The sequence below is a fragment of the Parasteatoda tepidariorum genome, chromosome 5 (genome assembly GCF_982258835.1).
Source record: "Parasteatoda tepidariorum strain Cologne lab strain chromosome 5, Ptep-v5.0, whole genome shotgun sequence".
Lineage (NCBI taxonomy): Eukaryota > Metazoa > Arthropoda > Arachnida > Araneae > Theridiidae > Parasteatoda > Parasteatoda tepidariorum.
The window spans coordinates 62,295,120-62,314,807 of NC_141759.1; the positions used below are offsets into that span (position 1 = coordinate 62,295,120).

Below are 19,688 nucleotides of genomic sequence, written 5' to 3' on the forward strand. Positions count from 1 at the left end.
TTGAAAGATGACATTGATTAAAATACTTGTACTTCTACACTAATACAGAATTTTTTCGTTTCAGATATATTTCACCGAGATATCAGTAACAAAAACATCTTCCTAAGTCGTGACGGAAAAGCAAAATTATCTAATTTCCAGTACTCTGTGGTAAGTATACAGTACGCTAAATAGAAAACGGATCACCCTGAATAACTTTTGATCAAATGATCGGATCTCTACGTTCTGAGACTCAATTTCAAAAGATTTGAAGGAGTGACCTCAAATAGGCTAATTAATTAATGCAGACGATATTTTAAGTTATGAAATCAGACACAAAAACGTACTTTCTCTGAAAAAATATACTTTCCCCCCCCCCCAACAGATTCGGAATTCTGACCCCCGTAGTGCAATTTGAGAAATATGGTCTCAATTATTTGGTCAAGAGAACTGTTCAAAGTTCGGACCCCTTAATGTTAATTTTATTGTTTTGCGTATTTCGCAATACCTCAAGAACTTTTTAAGTGAATTGAAAACTTTTTGCACACAATTATAAAATTCCATGCAAAATATATCCTTTACAAAACATTTATTATTTTAATTAATAAAAGTTGAAACAATTTTGAACTGTAAGGTATAAAATTCTTCACATCATTTTGAAGAATGCAATTTTAAATGGGAAAATGCAAAATTTGAGCGAAATCTGTCGAATGGCTCCTAAAAAATCGAATTTTGTAAAAATCGTATTTTTACTGTACATATCAGTTTTTAAAATTTTATTTATACGGTAAAAATATTGAAACAAAAAGGACTTACTTTTCCACTTTATATCCTGTGAAGCAAATGCATGTAGATAATATGAATCAAAAACAAAATTTTATATTTTCAGAATCATAATTTTGCTTTTAATTTTTTGAATTAGTAAACAAGTCTTTGAAGGATGATTAGTTTCTTGTATACTATAAACTAAAACTTGTATACTACAGCCAGTCTTTAAAAATCACAAGTTTGTTAAAGCCCATTAAATTGTAAGAAGTATCAACTATAATCAATAATCAAAATTACTTTAAATTTTTAGATGGAAAACAACACTCAAATTTGGCATGGCCACATTCTCTATCAAGCTCCAGAAGCTTTTTCAGATTGTACATGCGGTAAGGAAAGCTTTTTAAAACATTTCTTATTTTAGAAGCCTAAGATATGTTCACATCAGTCGTCACAAATTTATATATAAATAGCGAAATTTATATGAAAATATAAATAGAGGAAGTTTGCTTTTAATTAAAAATGTTTTGTATCCACAGTTCTTTAATTTTAATTCTACGACTGTTACTGCCACTGGGTAACGTACGTTCTTCTAGCTTAAAGCTAAATTTGTGACCACTGGGGGCATATCACTTGGGTAAGAATCCTAAAAACAAACACTAAGGGTGGTATTTATGTAACATCACTCTGTCTAAATTTTGTTTCTAGACAATAAATTCTAAAAATGATATAATTCAATAATTGATCAGCAGATTTTATTGTTTTGAAACTTGGGCAGGTTTCCAACAATGGACAATTAGTCATCTTTTCATTTTGTGACAAAATAAAGTTAGCCGTAAACCAAGCCAACAGCCAAAATGCAAATATTCATCTCAACTTTGTTTGAAATCAATACACCGGTTTTGAAGCGTGCTTGTTCTTCTCCACTTGTTATGTAACGGAACCGGTTAAACCTTTTTCCTGACTTCGAATAACTGCAAATATTATAACAACTGCTGAGCCACGATGGCTCAAGGGATAGAGCGTTCACCTTCCAATGAGGTGACCCGGGTTCGAACAGCACCTCCTAGAAGAACGAAGGCCTCAGCACGGATTAATTTAGTAGTCCTACGTGACAAACATAAACTGCGCTGTCGATGAAAAAGAAGAAAGATGTCACCACGTTTGGGCTACTAAGTTGCGCAGTGGTGGAAAATACGAGAGATGTCATTACGTTTGGACTACTAAAGGATCAAATTTCTTGTTTATGGTAACCCGTGCTAAGACCTTCTCTTTTCTAGGAGGTATTGGTTCGAATCTCAGTCGATACGAATTCCGCATCCGGCTTGCACCGACATGAAATATCCTCAGTGGTAAATGGATCATGGGTTAGAGTCCCCTTGCCGTCAGGCCAACCGCGAAAGGTTCTCTTGGTCTTTCTCTCCATGTAACGTAAATGCGGGTTAGTTCCATCAAAAAGTCCTCCATGAAGGCAAAATTTCTCCCAATACTTGATCCAGGAGTTCCCTTGTCTTTTGGATTGGGTTCAAAATTACAAGACTACGGAGTTGAACATTAGAAGTCGTAAACCTAGAAATTAGGTCGGCTGTTCAACGACGGTTAATACACATAAACTGCTGCTGCAAATATTTACAAAAAGCCGGTCAGGTGGCCGAGTGGTCAGCATGCCTGACTGCGAAGCTAATGGCTGAGGGTTCGAATCCCGCTCTGGGTATGGATGTTTCTCTGTGTATTGTTCTCTATTGTGTGATGTGTGAATGTGGCCCACGCTATAAAACGGGTATCTGTGGCAGTGTGGCGTGGGTAATGTTGCTCGCCTCCGTGACTTAGGTTCACAGGTGCCCACTGGGTAACGTTAAATGAGTAATACTTCCGGAAACTTCCTAGGTCAAGAACGAAAGTTCAGTGGCTGTCGTTAAAAAAATATTTACAGAAATAAGGCTCCGCCCATTTCTAGTCGTCTATATAATATAAAAGTGTCTATGGAAAGAACTGTCCCTCGCCATTCGTCTAGAGCAGTGGCTATGGTTTCACTTTTTCAAGTGGGGGTGATGAATCACTATTCAAAACAGGTGATAGAGAGATGTATTATTTCATATTTCCATAGTAGCGGGTGGCCTTAGACGCTTTGGGAAGGGGAGTTCTTTCCTTAAACAAACCGTGTTCTGCCGCCCAAATGATAAAACAATTTAAATGTTTCACGGCAGATTTCGAGAAAAGTAGCCTCAAAACTATTTTCTTTCTATTGCTAATGCTAAAATATAATTTCAAAAAACTATAATAAAACATTTATTTATGTCTAAATATATAATATTAATTAATATAAATATATAATATTAATATATAAAAATATATTTGTCAGATATATAAATATATAAGACAATATATATATAAATATACATGACAAATATATAAAAATCTCAATTTTGAGCTTTTTGTCGCTTAAGTTGATTTTTCTATTGCACGGCAGTATTGAAGAATTGGTGCCGAATGGATTGAATATTACCTTTGGAGCATATGACACATATTTTATACCTTCCTGCCACGCAGAATGCTCTAATCCAGATTTTTCCTGTTCAAGGTTGCCACTGCTTTACTTTTCCCGAAAACTTTCATGAAATAATCTTACACTTGAATTCAATCCTTTTAATCCAACACAAACGTTGGGAACATTAACTCTACATATTTCATCGTTCTCATTATTAACAAAATCTTACGGTTAACAAAAAATAAAATGTAAAACACTAAATTCCTAGCACTTACTGTCTCTTTTCTGGGAGTTTCCGTCACATTAATATTAGAAAGAAGGTAAAAATAAAAAAATTGCTGAATGAAAACTTGTCTTTTTTTCTCATTTTTCTAACGAAATATTTCTAATTCTATTATTTTGTCGGTGATGGCGGCTATTTCACTTTATGAATAAGCAAACAATAACGATTTCATATTTCTAGTAGCACTTCACACACAGGGACCGATCAAGACAAATTCAGGTCCACCAAATTTTCCGGGTCCCTTACAAGATATTTTGAAATTAAATTACTGAAGAGTAGTCCTAACAATGAAAAAGAATCTATTGAACTGCATGATTCAAGAAGAACATTCTGAGAAATTTTGAAAGCAGACAATTGAAGATTATTTTTCCAAGATAAATTTTACGTATCTATAAATTAAAGCAAAATATAAAACAACAAAACAATGCTATATCAAAATAAAAATAGTTTGGTGGCCACAAACAATGGAAATCAGTGATTTTTGCTACAAGTCACTGATTTTTATTTAATACTGTTTGTTGTAACACTGTTTTTTATTTAATACTTAAGTCAACACAAAGCTAGCCCACCTTTCATTAAACTTTTTACTAATTTTTGAGGCCCCCCAGAAATTGTGGGCCCTAGACGATAATCAGGCCTTGTTCACACACAAATATTGCGGTGAACTGAATAAATGAAAATGCATTGCAATAGAGGTACATGCCTGATGTAAATTACTATAATTTCAGATACAAATGCTGACTGGTTTTCCCTCGGTATTTGCCTATATGAAATGGTTGTGGGTATGACTCCAGTTGAACTGCATTGTTTGAGACATAACGTTGATTTTCAAAAGCTGGATGATTTCGGGAAAGTAGCCGGTGAGTACAGCACAAACAGCTAAAATAATATTAAGACATTATGTCTGGTTTGACATAAGCAGATTTTGATACGAAATGTGGAGAAACCTACTTTGAAATAAACCAGAGATAAACATAGGTTGAAAAATTCCTTAATCCCTTATAAGGCAGTACACCGAAGAGCCATTACATTATGACCACCTTCAGCCCTCAAAACTGCTAGCACCCGCCGTGGCATTGATTCCACAAGGTGCTGATAGGTAGTCTGAGGTATCTGGTACCAAGCGCTCACCAACTGGTCCTGCAATTCCCTCACATTGCGAGGGGGCACCGTGGCAGCACGAATTTGGTTTTCCAAGTAGGACCACAAATGCTCTATTGGATTAAGGGCAGGTGCATTTGGAGGCCAAGACATGACTTGAAAATTACTGGAATGTTCCTCGAACCAATCCATGACGATTCGACCCTTATGACATGGTGCATTATCCTGTTGGTAAACACCATCCCCCTAAGGAAAAACTGTTGCCATGAATGGGTGAACTTGGTCTGCAACTATGTTCAAGTAGCTTACAGACGTCAGAGATTGTTCTATGAGGATTATGGGTCCTAATGTGCCCCATAAAAACATTGTTCCTGGGCGAGAAACCATGAAAACCTGGGCGAGCCCATTGTTATAGATGGAGGGTGGTCATAATGTAATGGCTCTTCTGTATATACTTCCCATCCCACCAACTTCAAAAAATGAGGATGGGAAGCTATTTCCCCACTAATAACTTGTAGTGCGGCTTCTATTTTCTAAAAATAAGATAATAATAACAATAATAAAAAGGCTTTGCTTACATAAATGTGGGTAACATTTAAGATTTGCGTGTGGTCAAGAAAGGACTTCACGGGAGAGCTTTTACTCTTGAGCATTATGTGTTCGTTTATTTGCTCATTTTTCTATCGTAAAGTGCTCGACTTCGCGTGCAGGTCGTTGGGCTACCGAAGCAGGGGCGCCATCTCCTCTGCAGAGGATCAAAATTGTGATGGCTTGTCTTCGGATCATCCTCAGGGATGTTTCCCAGATCGTCGCCAATAGCCCATTGTGCAGCTCTAGTGTGACGTAAATTAACTACTACTACTACTATTTGCTCATTTTTAATCGAGTTTTTTTTGTAGTTATAAACACAGAATTCATAAATTTGGTTACAGAATTTTAAGATCATATTTTACAACATATGTAAAAACAAAATATGCATAAAATATGTAAAAAAATTAATAAATAGACATGAGATGTTGACAGATATGAATCTTAACATTGATATTGCAGTTTTTAAAAATATAAAAGACACCAGACCCGGATAAAAACACTTTCTGATTTGGAAAATCAATGGTATAAGTTTAATGATAAGATAAAAGGCTATCTTTACACATTGTTTACAAGCAAAATTACTTCTCATTTATTGTTTCTTATTGTGCATCACGATCTATATTCACAAGTTTCACTATTCTTTTCCTAAAATTCTGGTAATTTTACATTTCGTTACGATTAACATATTAATCTCAAAATGTTCTTGTATGGAATTATAATATATATAGATATATATATTCTTTCTAATCGAAATTAATATTTTTTTGGAAAAAATATCGAGTATAATATCAATATTTTTTTAAAGCAAAGTTAGTAAGTGGATAGAGCAGGGTGCAAAACCATCTGGTTTCCTTGAAAAATATAAAATATTTTCAAATTTTTTATTCATTTAAAGTTTTGTAAATTTAATTTAAAGTTTTATCAACTAATTTCTGCTACGATTTTACATTCATGCAGATTCAAATCGTTACTGCTCTATTAAATGATTCAAGCACAATTATTTCACCGTTAGTAAAATTAAGATCCCAAATTTCGTCCGACTTAGAACAAGCTAAAATCAATAGATCTCGATTTTTTCCAAAGCTAGAGAACATAAAATGAACCAGAATTTAGTTCTGTTTGTAACGTTTCGTTGATCTACGTACGTTACTAACCAAACCCTTACCTTTTTTTTAATTTTTAAGGACATTAAAATATTCTCACTTAATCAGAGATCCAATAAGTATTTAGGTTTATGTAGAAAGGATAAATTTATGTGTGTTTATAGGGATCACTAACGTAAGTATGCCAAATCCTGAAATGCCAATTTGTTCCGCTTTGTGAGGAATTATAATTTTTTTTTAAATAGCGAAATTTATGTTTCAATATTCGATTTACTAAATTAGAAAAAATTGATTTTAACAACCATTACAAATGAAATTTTACTTTGTGACAGATTTTGGGGAGAGTTTTTAAAGAGTTTTCAAAATGAAACAAAATTTTGAAAATTCTAATGATTTACCACACCAATTTGTTTCTGTACAAAAAAGTGGGTCCAGGAATATTTTTTTAACATACGAAATATTTATACCAGTGCTATTCCTTACACAGGGATGAGATTAGCCAAAAGGCAAAAAAGCTGAATTTCCACGATTGTAAATTTTACGCAAGCGCAGCCCTTTAATAATAAATTCCAGACAGTTTAAGGTAATAAATAATGTGTTGACATACAATTGCGTACTAATCTATTATTATAAAAACGACAACATTGATACCTAATATTTAGTGAAAATAAAAATTACCAATTGAAAAAATAAAGCTGGAAATTATATTTTTCCTCAGTTCACATAAGAGACAATTATTACTTGAAAAACTACTTGGTTTAGCAAATTAAAACTACTGAGAATATACATTAATATTTCATTTCTTTTAATAAATACTGTTATGTGATTTATAGCAAATATATCAGTAATTTTACTTTTTAAATTATATTGGGGAAAAAAAACTTTAACAATGGACCAAATCATTATGTTCATGTTATAGTCTAACCTAACTACAGCCCTTTGAAACATATCAATAACAGTGAAGTAGAAATATATAGTAACTCCTTAACATAAAAAAATTGGTATTTTAGTTGATCTTAAAATTGCGTGAATATGAATAACAATTATGGATTTTGAAATCACATGAATATGAAACTAAATATACGATTTTGAAAATTAGAAAATACAAACTGGGATATAGAATTTTTAAAACGCGTAAATACAAATCCCGATTCATAATTTTTAGATCGCGTAAATACGAATCATGATGCGTAATTTTTAGATCGCATAAATAAGAATTATGATGCATAATTTTTAGAATGCGTGATTGCGAATCCCAATGCCTTATTTTAAAATCACGTATATATGAAAATCAATGTTTGATATTATAAACAGCATGAGCAAATCAAGACATTGAATTTTAAACTTGCGTGAATACGAATCGCTTCATAGGTTTTTAAAAAGGCGTAAATACGAATCACAACGTACAATATTCAAATCGCGTGAATAAGAATCTCAACACGCAAATATGAAAAGCTATGTTTGATATTAAAATCGTGTGAATAAGAATCGAGATATTGGCAGATTCCAGGCTCGGGACCTCTAAAAGGCTTGTCAGAAACAGCGTCGTTTGAACTACAAAAATCGGATCTATCTGGAGGGCGGGTAAAAAATTCGGAAAATCTTATCTGCTGCGAGTAAAAGGGGAGAAAATAGCTAAAATAAGTAAAAATGAGAAAAGATTGGTAGCTATGTAGTTTGAATTTTCTGTTTCTCTTTGAAAATGGGTGAATTTTCTGAAAAAGCGGAATACTTATAAAAAAAAAAGTGAAATTTTTAGAAAAATCTGAATTTTTGATAAAAAAGCTGAAATTCAAGAGATAAAAGTGAAAAATGCGGAAATCAGCTAAAAAGCGGAAAAATCTCATCCCTGCTTACACTGTAAATTTTTCTTAAATTGGTGTGATTGAAGAATCAGTTATTTACCATCATTAGCAGAAAAAAAATATTTTTATTACTGTGACAATCTACAGTGAAAATATTTTATTACATTTTAATTGTGTCGTATTGATTTGTAGTAATGATGGCAAGCACATATTATATGCCAAAAGTATTTTCCAAAAATTTGAAAGGAGTATTGGCAAAGTTTCTGAACAAGGTATGTGCAATTTTTTTTGAAATTAAGAATCATTTTTGTTATTTTTAGAATGAGTCAATAAATTTTTATTTTCAAATTGCATGTAGAGCCTCTACATGCAAGTTCTTTTGGTTGCAGAATTCAATGGCACATTATATGTAACATATAATGACAACATGTATATTACACGTTACATTAAATAATCAATATACAAATAAATGATATTAACTAAGTTTAGAATAGAGCCGACCTGGTGGCCGAGTGGTTAGAGTGCCTGCGGAGTCGCTAGTCGCGGGTTCGAATCCTGCTCAGGGCATGGATGTTTCTTTCTTTCTCTCTGTGTTCTATGTCCTTTCTCCTTTGTGTGTGAATGTGACCCGCCCTATAAACGGGTTTGTGGTTGTGTGACGTGGGCGATGCTGCTCCACCGCCGTGGTTTCGCCACAGGTGCCCACTGGGTAACGAGAAGAGAAAAGCAGTTCTGTGGCCAATGGGACAACCCCCAAGTGCCCGCCATTAAAAAAAAAGTTTAGAATAGAAATGAAAGAGCACAAAAGGAGGAACAAGTAATATTAAAAAAAAAATTAAGTCAATAGGTCATCAAAGAAAATTTTTATTTCAGTTACTTCTTATTAAATGATCTCATATAAAACTAAATTGAATTAATTAAATTTAATTAATGAATTAATATTTGAAAAAACTATATTAACATCAAACATCATTCACTACGAGTTTAAAAAAATGTATTTGCACTTCAGTAGAAGAATAAAAAGTATTTTATTCAAATTTTAACAAGGGAAAGTGTGAACTAATAGAAGGAATTTAAAAATAACTAGTTTATCTCAGGGTTATAAATATGTGACAGGGTGTTCATGATAGAGTGGCAGGAAATAAGACGCTCTTTATTTAAACATACAGGAATATAGGGAGCGCATTAAATCATACATAATAATCAATGTGTTTGAATTTTATGCTAGGGAATGCGCAAGATCTCTTATGTCACATACAAAAAGAATACATTATTGATTATAATAAGTTCAAAATATAGGTCAAAAGATTTCACAGAATCTCATGCCTCCTTAAGAAAAATATTTAATATTGTTAACTCAGCAATCTTTAACCTATTTTCAAAACAGGAAGTGAATTATTAATTATGTGAACGGGTTTCGTTTAAATAATGAATTAAGAAAGAAAATTTAGACAATGAAATAATATAAAAAGATAAGTAAAATCTTTTTAAATTGCATCTCTTTCTCCTTATATGTATACAGTACAGAACCTGTTATCCGGAAATCAGAAAACCGGAAAACCAAAAAACCGGAACAAAATTCGATAAATTTTCCCGCCATTAAAAAAATTTTTTTTTTTTTTCCTCATAAGATTTTAGGATTTTTCTTTCTATTTTGAAAGATGTTTACCATACCATCATTTTAGAAATAATCATTAGAGTATTACTTCATCGTTTTTTTCTTCTTTTTAAGATTATTTCCAAATATATATATATTTTTTTAGTTGGGTTTAACAATAAAAAAAAACGCCTTTTTGTAGCGATTCAGAAAACCGGAAAAATCAGTTATCCGGAATAGCGATGGTCCCGATCTTTCCGGATAATCGGTTCCCTACTGTTTATGTATGTATGCTATGTACTTTTATATATAAATATATATATATTCATGCTTAATGGTACACAAGCAAAGTTCTAAGATTGGTTCCAAAAAAAAAAGAAAATAAAAAGGAATAAGAGAAAAGGAGAGAAACTATGTTTTCTCAGGGTCATGGGATACATTAAGTGACTTAAACATTATTTTAATAAGAAATAAAACACAGTGCATAAATAAATACATAATGAACAGAGAGGTAACTTAAAACCTAAATGTGACTATGGACGAAAGACAATTAGAATTACAACAGAAATTAGCAAACAGCAGCACAGAAGTATGAATGATTAGTCTATTTGATCCTAATTTTCAGAATGTCGATGCTAACAAATTTAAACAAAAATCAAACCATTATGATTTTCTCTAATTTAAAAAAATATGCAAATTCTAGTCTACAACATAAAAAGACGTAGCATTCCATAACTCCACTCCCTTGAGTCAGCCCGTATGTTCATGCAAACAGGTGTAATAAAAAACCTTAAATTTAAATTCACGCAAGAATAGTACTGTCTATGGAAAGAAATTCCCTCACCATTTGTCTGGAGCAGAGGTGGTGACTATGGTTACGAGGTTTAACTATTTTAAGTAGGTTTTGACTCGGGTTCATGAAAGAAGGAGAATCAGGGGAGAGAGAAGCTAACCTCTTAGAAATGTGCTATTTCTTGTTTTCATAGCAGCAGACGGCCTAAGACTTTGTGGTAAGTTTTTTTTTTACAGACAAACTGTAAGTTAGTAACATCCAAAGTTCATGGAATATTATAGTACTTCTTGGTACAAATTTAGTTGTATGTGCTGGTGCTACAACTTAGGAACTTCAGTTCCATAATTAGAACTATGCTTCTTGCAATAGTTTTAAAATAATACTATGAATTTCTCTGATTCAGGTTTAAATCCTATCATATCAATATTTTTAGAGTAGATTTATACCCCCACTTTGTTTCAGGATGTTAAGAAGCGTCTGGGGTACAATGATGACTTAGAATCCATAAAAGAGCATCCATTTTTTAAAGATGTTGATTGGAAAAGACTGGTATGTTTCTTTGATTTCAGATAAAAGATACTGTTAAAAGTCTTTGTGAAGAAAGAATTACAATCTTGAAATCCAATTAGAAATGAAGTTCTGACTAAGGTTAATGAAAGGGTATAAATATTAAAATAGATAATTATAGAGAAATTAAAATGTCTAATACTAGGGGATTTTGTGTCCTGCTTGCAATTATTGATTGCTTGCTACACATTTATTGTTTGCTTCATAAACAAAATTAGATATAGTCATGCAATCACACATTTTCTTTCTAGTTTTAATGCTCATGTACTGAATTCTGAATGAATACAGTCTGAATCTGACAGGATGTTTTAATTTAATCAAATAATAATATATTAATAATTATCAATTAAATTAAATTGTATATGTATCTAATTTAGGACTGGATCTTCTTATAAGTGAACCTAGAGAAAATATTAAGGAAAATTCAAGCTTATGAATTGCTTAATGTAATTTTTTTATAGATATATTTTTTCAAAGGGTAAAATTAATTTATCGTTTAAAATTAATTCATCGATCATACTTTTCTTATTTCAAAAATTTTCAACTGAGGAATGCAATCAACTTGTGTGCTTCATTACCATTTTAAAATATGTGGTCTTTGCATTTATCTGGACATATGTTATTTATCAAAAAAAGATATTTGAACTAAATAATTATTTTAAATGCTAATTTAATATACATTAACATTAAAAACTAAACAAGATACATTATTATCAGTTAATTTCCTATTTCTTAAAGTAATTGTTACATCCAAATTAATCCAGTATTTTTTAATAATGATAAAATATTTGATATTGCGCACTCAGGATATAAAGACTAAGTTATAATGTCCGTTTTCTTTATCAAGTGTCTTTCTGTCTCTCTCTATATATAGAGAGACTATTTTCCACCTATAGGAGCCGGAGATAGTCGGTCTGGCCCTGATCATAATAGATATTAGATAATATTCTCAAACTGAATTTTAAAATTAAAATCTCAATCTAAATATCTATTAATAAGTTAAATAAATGAAATTATTATTTTTATCTTTTTACAGGAATGTGGTGAACTGACTGCTGATCTCCCAGATGACAGCTGCTTATGGTTTGAAAAAGATGAATTTACAAAAAATGTTACAGAAAAAAATTTGAAAATAAATATTTAAATAAAATATTTTTATATATGTATTGACCTTTTAAGATGGCAGTTATACTCAAATTTAAAAAAAAAATCATGCAATACATTTTAATAATAATAATAAAAAAATCTTAATTGCATCTAATCTGATTCCCCTCTAATGTTACATACGAAAGTCACATTATCCCATAATATGATAATAAAAAATTCAAGAAAATACTCAAAGTAAATAAACAGAAGACTGCACAATACTTCATATTAAAATCACGTCTGTTCCCAGAACATTTACTTTTATAAAGTGGCTGTATTTATAAACCAAAATGGGGAATATTTTTAAAATTTAAACTTTACAAATACACTACATTTATATTTCATTTTCCTTAATTTACATTTGACTTAATTTAAAAATTAGCTACAATTTCTAATTTCTCAAAAAATATTAGCTTATTTACTTGATTAGCAAAATTTAAGGTTATAAGATTCAACATGGTTCAAAACTTTATAAAAAGTTTTTGTATCTTCAAATATTTATTTTTCTTTGTGGCAAAGTTCATTTTAAAATATCAAGTGATTTTCTGACATCTATTGTTCGATAAATTTACTTCAATAAATGATTGAGTTGGTGATAATCAATGACACTGAATGATGACAGGCATTTAATAATTTTTATCCATTCATAAATAGTTTTTATTTGAATTCTTTTACACCCCTCTTCCGTAATATAACTCCAAACATTCAATCCTAAGAAGTGTAATCCACAACTTTGTGCACAGGGGAAGCTGAATGAAATTTGCTACTTATAAATTACTCATCTTTTAAAACAAAACGTCTTTTAAAAAAACTTAGACATGAAAAAGCAAAGTGTTTCATTTTTAAAACACATGCCAAAGAAAAATTTGATTTTTCAAAACGGAGATAATGATTCTACTGAAGAATAAATTTTGCAGGTTTCGATATTGTAATGATTCTGTTCCTGCAGGTTTTAATAGAATGGCTGATTTTATAATCGAGTAATTTCATTAGTGACAGCCACAGTACAGTTCCATAAATTTAAAAAGTAATGCATGCCATAGCGTCAGAAATGCTGCAGACAGCGAAATCCTTTAGGGTCATTAAAAGAGATCGGATGAGTGTGCAGCATATTGCAAATAAATTATTACCAGTTTGCAATAACGGTGAATTTAAAAGTGTATCCTTAACATAACAATAGCATAAATTTTAGTCACTGAAGATGATTGCCCTGCTTTTTTACTGTATCTGAGTAATGCAGATGCCACAAGTCGTTAACTTTTCAATTACCTCTAATCATTAAAGCAAGAGCAGCAACAAATTCATTGGAGATCACTTTATTTGCTTGCCCCGGTATTGGCTGATCTGATGCGAATATTAGCACTTTACAAAAACTTATATACCACTTGTTCGATTGAAGAAGGTAGACAAAGAGTTGCGAGGTGATTATCAGAAAGGACTCTGAGTTTATTAGCCCTATCACTGATGAAGAAAGTGAGATTGAAAACATCAAAACACGTTTGATAGCAAAATGAAACTTAAATTTTTTTTTAACATACCTTGTCAATCAGGCAGTTTTTGATGTTTTCAATCCTGCCTTTCTAAATAGTCAGTTTTTAAATTTCTAAAGCATTTTAGTTTTCACCATGCTTAATATTAATTTGTACCCAATACTGTGCATACTTGACAAGGAATCTAAAATTGCATGTTAAGGGCAGTCATTGAGGAGTATACTACAGTGAAACCTGTGTATAACGATAAACCTGTCTATACCGATATTTCTTTGAGGTCCCGGTGAAATTCCTATTTACTCAATGTATTTTTAAACTGTTTATAGCGATAACCACTTTTCAGTTAAACATGTCTACAACGATAATTTTTCATCTTTTGATAGTTCTACTCCAATTTTTCTACCGTTGGAAAACGACTCCCCATCAAGCCTAAATGTGAGATAACAAAATGTTTTTTTTTTCCCATCTCCTTTGTATGTAATATTCTTTCGTTGTTTCTGAGAAAAAAAACTGCTTGATGTGGATAAGGAGATGAAAAGAAAGAAGAAAAAAATAGCTCTCTTAGTTGACAACTGCACTCCTCACAACAATCCTCCAAGTTTGAAAAATATAAAATTGTTTTATTTTCCCCCAAATTGCACGTCGATTCTACAGCCATTAGATTTGGGAATAATAAAATGTTTCAAAGGATACTATCGAACAAGATTAGTTCAGAACGTTGTTTATAATCTGGATAATAAACTCCCAAATCCTTATGCAGTTGATGTAAAAAATGCATGTGATTGGGTTTCCGGAGGGTGGAATTCATTGACACAATCCACCATCCAAAATTGTTGGAAGAAAGCTTCTTTCTTTGAGGATAAAAGCAACGGAAACGCAGAAACTGAGCTTACTGAAATCACTGATGAAGAAGAAAAAAGTGTGGCAGGCTTAAATTTGATTGTCAGTGATTTCCAAAGATCATCCAATACATCATTTCTATTTAACGCAGATGAATTTTTAAATTTAGATAATGATGTGTTGGTTTTCAGTGGTGCAAGTGATGAAGAGATTTTAGCAGAAGTTATCCTGGGTGATCAGAGTGATGAGGAAGAAGCAGCTGACTGTTCTCAAAACAGGACTCAAATTTCACCCGAGAATGCCATATTGCTAATTAACACTTTGCAAGATTTTGTTGCAACATTACTAAATGTAACTGATGTTCATTTGAATTCATTAGATGGACTGAAATCTATGTGCATGGAAATGGCAATTGCTTCCAAAAATAAGCAAACAAAACTAACCGATTATTTTTCTAAATAATTTCTGTTTTGATTCATAAAATTGTAAGTAAATTTTTCGTGTGTGCTGTTTCATAATTCTAAGTAAAATTTTCATTTGGAGCCTATAAAAGAAGTTTAATTTATCATTAGTTTTAAACGTATACATTTAAATTTCAAACCTGTCTATAACGATAACCTGCTTATAACAATATTTTATTTAGGTCCCTACAGTATCGTTATAGACAGGTTTTACTGTATATGGTAATTTAAGAAGGTTTAAGATATATAACTGTTATTAACTGCTAAATCATGAAATAGTATACATTATCTTTGTATTAAATTTATTGCAAATTACAAAAATATATTTGAAGTTATTTGATATTACAGTTGAATAGCTGCATTAATAATGATCACCTGATTAGAAGTTCACAATGCTTCTTAATCTGCAAAAAGGAAAAAAAGAAAAAATTAGAAATTATAATAGTACACTTACTTTTCTTTAGTATAGTTTAAATCAATAATGAAAACTGCTTTTTGTAATAAACAACTAAGCATCAAGACACTTTTTTAATGCATTTTTAAAATTTTCATTCTGAAGTTCTAAGTATAAAAATGACCAAAAATACTTTTTGAAGAACTATAGATTGAATCTCGATAAACAATAAGCAGATAAATAATGTAAAAAGGCAGCGATTTCTACATTTTTTTTAAAGTCAAAGTGCCCTTTTCAAATAACATTTTTCTACAGCTACAAATCTTAAGTAAATATATGACTGATCATAAACAGGATATAAAAATAAATGACACTCTTGTATCTGTTATAAATTCCTATAATATCTATATAAGTCAAATTCCACAGGACATTATAATTTTCTGAACAGCTGTGGCAAACATCTCAGAAATCACTGAAATACGAGAGCAAGGGAAAATTTAATTTTTAAGAATATTATCTGAATCCCAGAACTTAAAATAATTATAATACTTTGATATTGTAAATGATTCTCATAAAGTTAGAAAAATTAGGGCTCCAAAACTAGATGTAGATGTATTAATGGTCATAAATAGGATATAGAATAAATGAAAATCTTGTATCTGTTATTTTACGAATTTATAAATTTATTTGCCGAATTCCATCGAATATTATTCTCTGCCCAGCTGTGGCAAATATTTTGGGAATCATTGCAATATATGATCAAGGGAAAGAGTTTATTTAAGAATGTTATCTGAAGCCCAGAACTTAAAATATTAAAGTATTTAGACGTGAGTAATTCTCATAAAAGAAAAAAAAACTGAATACATGTTTATACTTAACTAAGTACTAAATAAAAGCTTCCTTTTTCACCAAACTTTTAAGCAGATTCCTATAAAAATACTTAATTTAAACTACTGTTTATATCAATGCATAAGTCGCTTTTAGAACCCCTAAAATTTTATGAAAATATTATACACCCATTCAGACATTCGTTGATCGCGAAATATTGCTGCATTATATACATTGAGATAGATGTGATTTGCTCTGTATCACTTCGCCACTTTCAAAAACTGTTTTTAATATATATACAATCAATTATGGATTTCCTTTATACAGCGTATCTGCTAAATTTTAGATTTTCAAATTCATGACTTTTCATGACTAACTCCAAGAATTTTTCACGACTTAACTAAGTAACTATTTTCTCCGACAAAAACACAACAATAAATTAAAAAAGGATTATAATAACATTCATTGAAATGATAGGTACAGTACGGAACCCGTTATCCGGAAATCAGAAAACCAAAAAACCAGAACGAATTTCGACAAATTTTCCCACCATTTTTAAATATTTTTTTTTTTCCTCATAAGATTTTAGGATTTTTCGTTCTTTTTTGAAAGATGTTTACCTTACCATCATTTTGAAAATAATCATTAGTGTATTACTTCATCATTTTTTCTTCTTTTTAAGATTATTTCCAAATATTATTTTTTTTAGTTCGGTTTAACAATTAAAAAAAAAACAGCTTTTTGTAGCGATTCAGAAAACCGGAAAAATCAGTTATCCGGAATAGCGATGATCCCGGTCGTTCCGGATAATCGGTTCCCTAATGTATAACCAAAAACTGTCATACTCTGCATCTTCATATTTATTGATTTTAAATTTAAAAAACAGAGAAAAGAAAGAGTCAAAGCAATAAAATAGCTTAAAAAAATACAAAAGCAAATAATATTGTTTCTTTTTTTCTGCAGACTCACATTCTAAAGATACTTTTCTTGTTCATCTTAAAAGAAAGAAATACACCTGATCTTTCTGATCTCATTTTGGAATAATTTTTAAAGAACACGATAAAAACATTTTATATTTTAATCAAATATGACTGTGAGTGGGGATTTTGTTACAAATTCAGATATTCGGAACACCATGAAATTCGGGGGAGGGGGTAAATTCCATTTTAAAAACTAGATTTTTCGGAGACCTAAATCCATGACTTTCTTAAAAAAAATAGTTAAAAACGTGACATTGAAAGACAAATTTTGTTCTACTCCAAAATCCATAACTTTCCAGTAACCCGGATACACTGTTTATATAAAAACTTTTTTTTTCTTTTCAGAAACACTTTAAATTACATTTTAAAAAAATTAAGAAAAAGAAAGATTAAAATAACTTACTGCAAAGTATTTCAAAATATATAACAAAGAAAACTTTTCAAACATGCCATAAAGCTACAAATTTAAAGATTTCAAAACATAATCTATGTCAATTCAATAGGGCAAATGTATTATAACCAGAGAGAAGAATGTGAAACATTTTAAACTCGAAGAAATTCTATAAACTCAATTTTCTTTAAATTTTTATTTTTTTTCCTTTTGTAGTCTACTTATATATCTGACATAGCAGAAATTTGGTATTTTGTATTAAAAATTGGGACTGACTTATACACAGAGATCTACAGTAATTAAATTTAAAACATTGTTATTTCCGTTTTTAGATAAGTTCATTTGATTTATCCAAAGAAATACTTACGATTTTCCAGCATGCATTAATTGAAAAGCTTCATTAATTTGTCCAAGTTGGAAACTATGAGTAACAAATTCATCAACCATCAATTTTCCATTCATATACTGTTCTACTAATTTTGGTACACTTTCTCTACTTTTCCATCCTATTCAAAATTAAAACATAAATAAATAACGATATTAAAAATAAATAAATAACGATATTAAAAATAAAAATAAGCAAAATACAATTGATGCATATTTAAATTTAAAAGAGAAAAAGAAAAATTATGTGTTGTAACTTTGAGCAAGACTTACTTTACTTGCATAACATAAAGCAATAAGGAAACTTAGAGCAAACTATTTTAACAAAAAAATTCTAATAATTTAGGTTTAAATAAAATTAACTTTGCTTATTTTAAATAAGAAGTAAAAGTAATATGATAGTAACACGGAACAAATATTATTAATTTATTTTTTATTTCCAGATTTGCATATTGCAAAATTAAAGAGAAGCAAACTTTGATTAAAAGAAAGCATTTGTGAAGTTACTGTATATGAAAAGATGGCCAATGTTAAAATGTTCAGATGAAAGTTTTTAAATTCTTAAAAAAAATAGTAAAAAATAAGTACATCTGTACTCAAATCAGCAGGGCTACTTTTGTGCAAGTAGGGAAACAAAATAAAAAAAATTATGTGAAAAGAACCATTAAACTGTCTAAGGAGTGTCATTATGGTACTGAAATGATAATCTGATTATGAACCTTTTTTATTTATTGAAGCTTATTCAGCTTAAAGGGTTAGTTTCTTGGATTTTGAGATGTGTCTTAATGCATTGCAATGATATACCCAATGTTTTAAGAGTAACAAAACAGCTAAGAATAGAAGTACTTAAAATTTGAAGTTTTACAATGCTCCTTGCAGTTCACTGTGCATTGAGAAAACTTCAAAAGCATGTTTTTCAAAGCCATATATTCATTTAAATTACTCACTCTAAAATACAATTTTTAGAGTAAGGAGATGATTTAAGAATTGTGGATTCGAAGAAAAAAACTTTTCAAGAAAGAAAAAAATTTCATTCTTGCAAAAATTGGTATTTTACATGTGATGTAGAAAATTTGAATAAGAAAATACTTTGTTTTTTAAAGAAATAATTCACAGAATATTCAGTGGTACTAGTTTATTCAAGACACAAATTTTAAGAATAATTTGTTAAAATTAACTTATTTCCAAATGTAAATAAAACATTAAAACAAAACTTATTAACTTATTTCCAAATGTAAATAAAACATTAAAACAAAAAGAAATCGTTTCAGTTTCACAACAAAGAAATCTAAACTGATAAAACTTTTACTCAGTTAATTATTAACTTTTATGATAGTTATTTTAAATACAGATAATTTTTATGCCAAAATATTGAAAATGTAGCCAACCTTGAAATTTGAATAATGAATGAACAAGACTGCAATAGCATCAATATTTAATATTTATACAGATTAAATTTATTAAGTACTAAATATTTTTAAAAGACTTATTATTTTAATAACGAAAGAAAATACATATATAAAATTCCATGTATATGAAGTCACATATTTAGTCCATTCATATAGAAAATCACATTTAAACTCTGCATGCTTCCAGGCAGAGTTATAAGTTTCTCCTACATTATTTATTACACACCATTAGAAGGTATGAAATAGGACGATATACTTAAAATAGGAAGATACGAAATGTTTTTCTTAGGCCA

The 19,688-nt window shown here is 30.2% G+C and overlaps 2 protein-coding genes across 3 annotated transcripts in view; one reads left to right on the plus strand and one right to left on the minus strand.

Moving 5' to 3' along the window:
* The window catches only part of LOC122271033 (putative serine/threonine-protein kinase DDB_G0277449), a 116,600-nt gene extending 104,281 nt beyond the window's left edge, over positions 1 to 12,319 (plus strand). The window contains exons 5-10 of one of the 2 annotated variants that reach the window (XM_087164075.1): positions 65 to 150; positions 1,058 to 1,133; positions 4,244 to 4,375; positions 8,308 to 8,387; positions 10,968 to 11,054; positions 12,109 to 12,299. In XM_087164075.1, coding sequence (XP_087020201.1) covers positions 65 to 150; positions 1,058 to 1,133; positions 4,244 to 4,375; positions 8,308 to 8,387; positions 10,968 to 11,054; positions 12,109 to 12,216 — 569 coding nt within the window. In that variant the 3' untranslated portion in view covers positions 12,217 to 12,299. Of the gene's footprint in view, positions 1 to 64; positions 151 to 1,057; positions 1,134 to 4,243; positions 4,376 to 8,307; positions 8,388 to 10,967; positions 11,055 to 12,108 lie in introns of both variants that reach the window. The other variant, XM_043050815.3, reaches the window with a different exon arrangement.
* Positions 12,320 to 15,294: 2,975 nt separating this feature from the next.
* The window catches only part of Fdh (alcohol dehydrogenase class-3 Fdh), a 31,747-nt gene continuing 27,353 nt past the window's right edge, over positions 15,295 to 19,688 (minus strand). The window contains exons 9-10 of the mRNA XM_043050816.3: positions 17,970 to 18,108; positions 15,295 to 15,413 (exon numbers count right to left, since the gene is read on the minus strand). Of these exons, the coding sequence (XP_042906750.1) occupies positions 15,389 to 15,413; positions 17,970 to 18,108 (164 nt within the window). The 3' untranslated portion in view covers positions 15,295 to 15,388. The remainder of the gene's footprint in view (positions 15,414 to 17,969; positions 18,109 to 19,688) is intronic.